Here is a 6,000-nt window from a genome sequence, read left to right on the forward strand (position 1 = left end):
AATATAACAAATAATTGGAAAGAAAAAGCTATAATTTATCCGTAAATTAATGGAATAAAACGCAAAGAGTATTTGCATAAAGTTGGTCCACTCATTACACCTATAAATATGTCAATGACAAAATTTGTTTATATTTATCATCGAACCATATTGTAGATAATTTTTTGTAAGATTATGGAGGAGAAATAACTATTATTCAAAGCTTATAGAATGATAACACCAGGAGGATGTCTTATAATTTCAAATGTTTGCCCTTCAATCCCTAACGAAATTGTACAAGCGCTTGAGAAAATATTGGATTAAAACTAATGTCAAATATAACATTCCTAACAATTGATGTAACTGACCCTGCTTACAACCATATACTTAGTTTCCGACGTCAAGCATAGATTAACCTACCAAATAACATTATCGTACCAGACAGACTCATTATACAATTCGAAACAACCAAATATTGCATCAATACTGATGATCAATATGAATTCACATAGTTTCTTCTTCATGCCTGTTGTTTCAGCAGAGCTTCGCAGTAGAATTAATGCCCTAAGACGGCAATAATTATACCTCTACATAAGGGAGGAGATAAAGATTAAGCATCAAAATATTGACCAATTGCACTTCTGCCCACGTTATCTATGATCATAGAAAGATTGGTCAAAAAGAGGCTTTTATCATTTCTGTTAAATATAAAATATTTACTCCCTATCAATTTGAATTTTTAAGTAACAAATGCAGAAATGATATTATATACCACCTCCTAAATAATTCTTACTCCAACCTAAACAACCATCACTGCAACAATTTTTGGTGATTTTTCAAAGGCTTTCGATTATGTTTATCATAATGTTTTAATTAACAAATTGCAATACTACGGTTTCAGGGGAACACCTTTCGCATGGATATCTTCTTGCAAGCCAATATAATGTGGAGCCTTAAGGCTCAGTACTAGGCCCTATTTTGTTTCTTCTGTTTATGAAGGACATCGCCAATTTAGACATCAGTGGTAAAATATGTCTTTTTGCAGATGATACTAGTTACTCTTGGAGCAGCCCTGATCTCGTGGCACTTCATAGAACCATATCTAGTGACTTAATCACCCTTAAATTCCATTCATTTGTCTCAAAGTTTCCAAAACTTTTACCATATAAAAATACATAAATTAGGTTCTGCCTGTTTTTAATACAAATTATTAGCTGTTTTAGGATTGCCGTATAGTTAGTTTTATTATTTAATTTAATTTTGACAATATTTAAAATAACACATATTTTCAAAGGTAATTTTGTTATTCATTGTAGTTTTCTTGAGTATACTTTATATTTAGATTTCATTATATTTGTGTGTTTATTTAGTTATTAGTATATTTGTTTCTTAGGTTTTTACAAGCTTTTGTTTACAAATTGTGAACAACTTTTTGACAATAAATATTTCTCTCTCTTTCTTTCTCTCAAGGTCGCTATAAATGCAAACAACCAGGTCACACTGCATATAAATCTTCTTCCAGTTGAAGAATAAATACTTATAATATGCCACGATACTCCCAATCTAATACAAGATTTAACTTATACAAAAGGACATCCTCTGCTATAGATTTAACAATATGTGATGCTGCTATTTCTTTTTTCTATGGAAATGTAATATCATATCTTTATCCCAATAATAATTTCTTAACCAGCGCAGAAAATACTGAGTCTTTACAAAAATGCAAACTTGAATCTGTTTTCCGAGAATATAGAAACATTTCTTACTCAATAAACAATAACAGAAGATATCGATAAAATGGATAACAAATTTACCAACATAATCAAACAAGCCGTAAAAACAGTATTGGTATGACGGAAACCATAAAAGGTCACAATCCAATACCGTTGTGAAATGACGAATGTCGACAGACTATAAAAGCAAGTAAAGCAGCATTCAATCGCTATAAAAAGCACAAGACCCTTGAAAATCTACCAAGTTTTAAGAATCTAAGAGCTAAGGCGAGGAGATATACACTAAAAAAATAGAAGAGAATCATGGAAAGCATACATACAAAATATGAATAGCTCAACCAATATCAGTACTATCTGGAAAAAATGCAGATATCCAGTTACAGAACATATGAGAAAATTAGTGTCTTAGAAGATAACGGAAAAATTATTAGTAATCCCAATGAAATGGCTGATTCACTTGCGAGCAATTACGAAAAACAATCTCGCGATACTACTTTCAGAGAAAGTTTTTCGAAAAATAATACAAACAAACTTTACAATTTTCACATCAACAATATAGAAACGGATATCAACAAACCCTTTCTTAAAGAATGAGTTTTCTTTTGATGATTCTAGCTCAGGGTAATATCATATCCCTATTAGCTTTATATATTTCCCAAATTCAGCTAAAGGTACACTGTTAAAAATATTTAATTAAATATGGACAAAGCCTACGTTTGAGTGCAAGTGACTGTTATACTCATTCAGAAGATAGGAAAAAATACATTATCATGTGGTTCATACTAACCCATATCCTTAACCTGCACCATGTATAAATTATTAGAAAAAATAATTAATAACAGACTTGTTTGGGAGCTCGAACGAAGAAAACTGACAACATCAGAACAGAGTGGATTTAAAAAACACAAAAGCACAATAGGAAAACATTATAGATCTAGAAAGTGACATACATGAGGCTTTAGCAAACAATCAGAAATGCATAGTTGTATTTTTTGACATAGAACCTTCGATACCACATGGAAGACTTACATAGTAAGAAGAATAAAAGAATGGAACATAGATAGAAACATGCTGACTAGCCTCCATATCACTTCTCTTAAACCTCCCTTGAAATATAAATTATCTGACGTAAGTTCTGTATATACACCAGAAATATTTGCTATTCTACAAGCTTTGAGTTCTTTAAAAATATTTATATACAAACAATCATTTTGAACTACAAATCAAGATTTAATTGCATCTACTTCAAAACAACAACAACTTAGATGCCAGATTTTTGTGGGTGCTCTCTCATTGAGAAAACAAGGAAGTGCGGATGCTGACAAACACGTAAAAGGCGGTACGGTATATAGTGATACCCATATAATCAATAGTGTGGTTTATAGTGACGCGAAGGCATACATGAAAATGAAAATTAACCTTCAGTGGCAAGGATAATTTCAAAAATGAAGACAAATAAAGAGAAGAGTTGAACAGTGGCCGCGAATATGCTCTAATCGCCCAAAACAAATCATAGGTAGTAACTAGACTAAGAATAGGTCACACTAAAATTACACACGAATATTTATTATGTAGGAGTAACAAACCTATGTGCACAACTTGTAACCGAGAACTTACTGTAAAGTGTATACTTTTAGAATTTACATTATACACATCGCAATGGCAATAATGTAATTTTCCAAATGATACGAAAACCCTAGTGGAAAAGAATTGCGACGTGAATAATATCTATAAGTATCTGTTAAGTACAAATAAGAAAAAAATTAGAAATTTGGATCGTCTATGAATAAAATTTGTCAAGGGTTTAACCATTGTTAATATTTTTATCTTATTAATAATGGAAACAACTCAAATATTTCAAAATGAATAAGGTAGACATTTCGCAATGACTAATGTCAAGACAAACCTGTAATGCCACTAAGCTAAAAAAAATGAACGTTTATTTTTTCTTCGCAACGTTGATATTAATTTTCTGTTATGTGATGTATTTCTTTTAATCTGGTAATCTGATAAAGTTCAGTGCCTTCTTTGTCCTTTGAGATATCAATTTGAAAATTTGAGGGATTATAGCCATATTAGACTTCACATATTAGAATTATACACAATCTTACAGAGTCTAACCTATATTTTTTTCTTATTTGGAATCAGTTTAACTTCCCTATTACAATAATATAGAGTTGTAATGTATTCTACGGGATATTTGAAAAGTTAAAACGAAATTGCCATAGAAATCATAACAAGTTCAAAACTCTGTACAATGTAAGAGAAATTCAAGAATGAAGATCTGTTACGGCCAAAGTATTCAAATAGTAGTAAAAATTCTGGAAAATTATTTATTTCGTTAATATTCATTGATACAGGGTGAATGAAAATACTAATATATTATTTTATCGTTTTTTTTTTCGAATGAATTCACATACTACCAGCAAGAGTATAATACCATGAACGTTTTCCTGGAAAGCGGCAAGCTTGAAGAAATTGATGAAGCGGTTCATTTATTTATGAAAAGCTTGAACGATTTAAAACTACTGTGACAGAAAAGAAAATCAAATGTTTAAATGTGTATGAACTATTGAATTTGGAAGTTTCAAGATTGTCCGGAAGTTAAAAAAATAGATATAATGAGGTGACTAAATTATTCACGAAAGTAATAGGATATAACAAACATATATTCCTCTTAAAGGAAGATATTTCATAGACCATTAGTAATACAAACGATCTGAAAAACAGAAAATTTACTTCTAATGATCTCAGGCTTTCCAAATAGTTAGATTTTAAAATTTCACTATTATAAAGTATAAAAGTGTCAGTTTTGGAAAATTTTAGAGTTTAAGGTATGAATCTAAAATACTGAAAAATGAAATTGGTTATACACAGAACGATTGTTAAATATTTATATGTTTTTCAGTTTAATAACGACTATACACAACCAAAACTAGCTGACACGATTTTTGGTGAGGCTAAAATATTTTTTGAGTATATTCATATGTTTTGTTGAATTGGAATTAAGCAGTTTCTAAAAAAGATGGATTAGATTAAACCTAAAATTGTGTTTATGAAAGACTCATAATCTACAGGAAAATAGCATACACTCACTACATTAAATTAGGCAGATGTTATTGCATAACAGAAATAAAGAAAAATTTAAATTGTAAAATAATACATCAAAAATAAAACAATGATGAAAAAGCAAGCAAAAAAGAGGTTAATATTTCGTGGTAATATACAGCTGTTCCATGACTCTTTTTTAATTTATAGTTTCTATTTATAATTTATACACATAACACATATCCTATAGGTTTATGTTATACACAATAAAAGTAGGAATCGTTTTTATTGGATCAAGCACAACTACTCTAATAAAACAAAATATGTGATGCTACGAATATTTGGAAGTAAAATACTATATCATCCAACCGAAGCTAGTGTAAACATAAATAAACTATTATTAAAGTGCTTATGCCAATAAAAAAGAAAATTGAGTTGCAACTGCAAATAAACTTTCGAAAGTATAAGCATGTAACTTTAAGATGAAAAACTTGATTTATTGTTAGTATATAGTCTAAACAAATAAGAAGAATATACGTGAATAGAGATTGGACTCAAATTGTAATGAAGATTGAATAATCCATTTTGAGTGAAAGATGGCATGCAGTTGTGAGAAAAACCGACTGAGCCAGACACTGAACAGATTATACGGAACATAATAACACTCATGTTAATCAGGTTAATTACATATCACGCATCGCGGATTGCGGCGTGGGGGAGAGGGGAGATTAGCAGCGGGTAGGCACCTGTCCCGTGGACGGGGTCTGCAGATATGAGGATACATCGGGTTCCACCATGCAGCTGCGCAGCGTGTCAGGGATGAACATTCCTCACAATTACGTCACGGTCACCGAATTACGGCCGATTGCGAAAGTTTTTCCATCATTAGAGGCTGTAATAATGTAGTCCACCCTAATGCACAAACACTTTCAAAAAATAGTCACTCAACTCCGAATTTCTCTTTCACTTGGTACAACGACGATCACAAATGCATCCTGCACCATACAAATCAACGAAGTTTCAAATCTCGAATGACTGTAATCGTCGTTGACCGAAGGAAAGAGAAACACAAAACTCCACAGAGATTCACGTTCGAATTGCTATTAATAAATGGGAGACGTCCGTCGAGTCGCCACGGCGCTTATATTTAGATTTCGAATCTCGACGACGACGCTAAGGAGTGCTGAAACGATGGTATTTGGGATAGTGTTTAGGCCGTGGCGAATGCATGTTGTTAGTT

The 6,000-nt window shown here is 31.4% G+C and overlaps 1 protein-coding gene across 5 annotated transcripts in view; it reads right to left on the minus strand.

Moving 5' to 3' along the window:
* The window catches only part of LOC130899649 (nuclear factor 1 B-type), a 42,470-nt gene extending 36,470 nt beyond the window's left edge, over positions 1–6,000 (minus strand). The window contains exon 1 of one of the 5 annotated variants that reach the window (XR_009060049.1): positions 5,507–5,888. Coding sequence is in view for 3 of the 5 variants with exons in the window: in XM_057809737.1 (XP_057665720.1) it covers positions 5,507–5,587 (81 nt within the window). In the remaining 2 variants the exon portion in view is untranslated. Of the gene's footprint in view, positions 1–5,447 lie in introns of all 5 variants that reach the window. The other 4 variants (XM_057809737.1, XM_057809747.1, XM_057809766.1 and 1 more) reach the window with 4 other exon arrangements.

The sequence above is a fragment of the Diorhabda carinulata genome, chromosome 1 (assembly GCF_026250575.1).
Source record: "Diorhabda carinulata isolate Delta chromosome 1, icDioCari1.1, whole genome shotgun sequence".
Taxonomy (NCBI): domain Eukaryota; kingdom Metazoa; phylum Arthropoda; class Insecta; order Coleoptera; family Chrysomelidae; genus Diorhabda; species Diorhabda carinulata.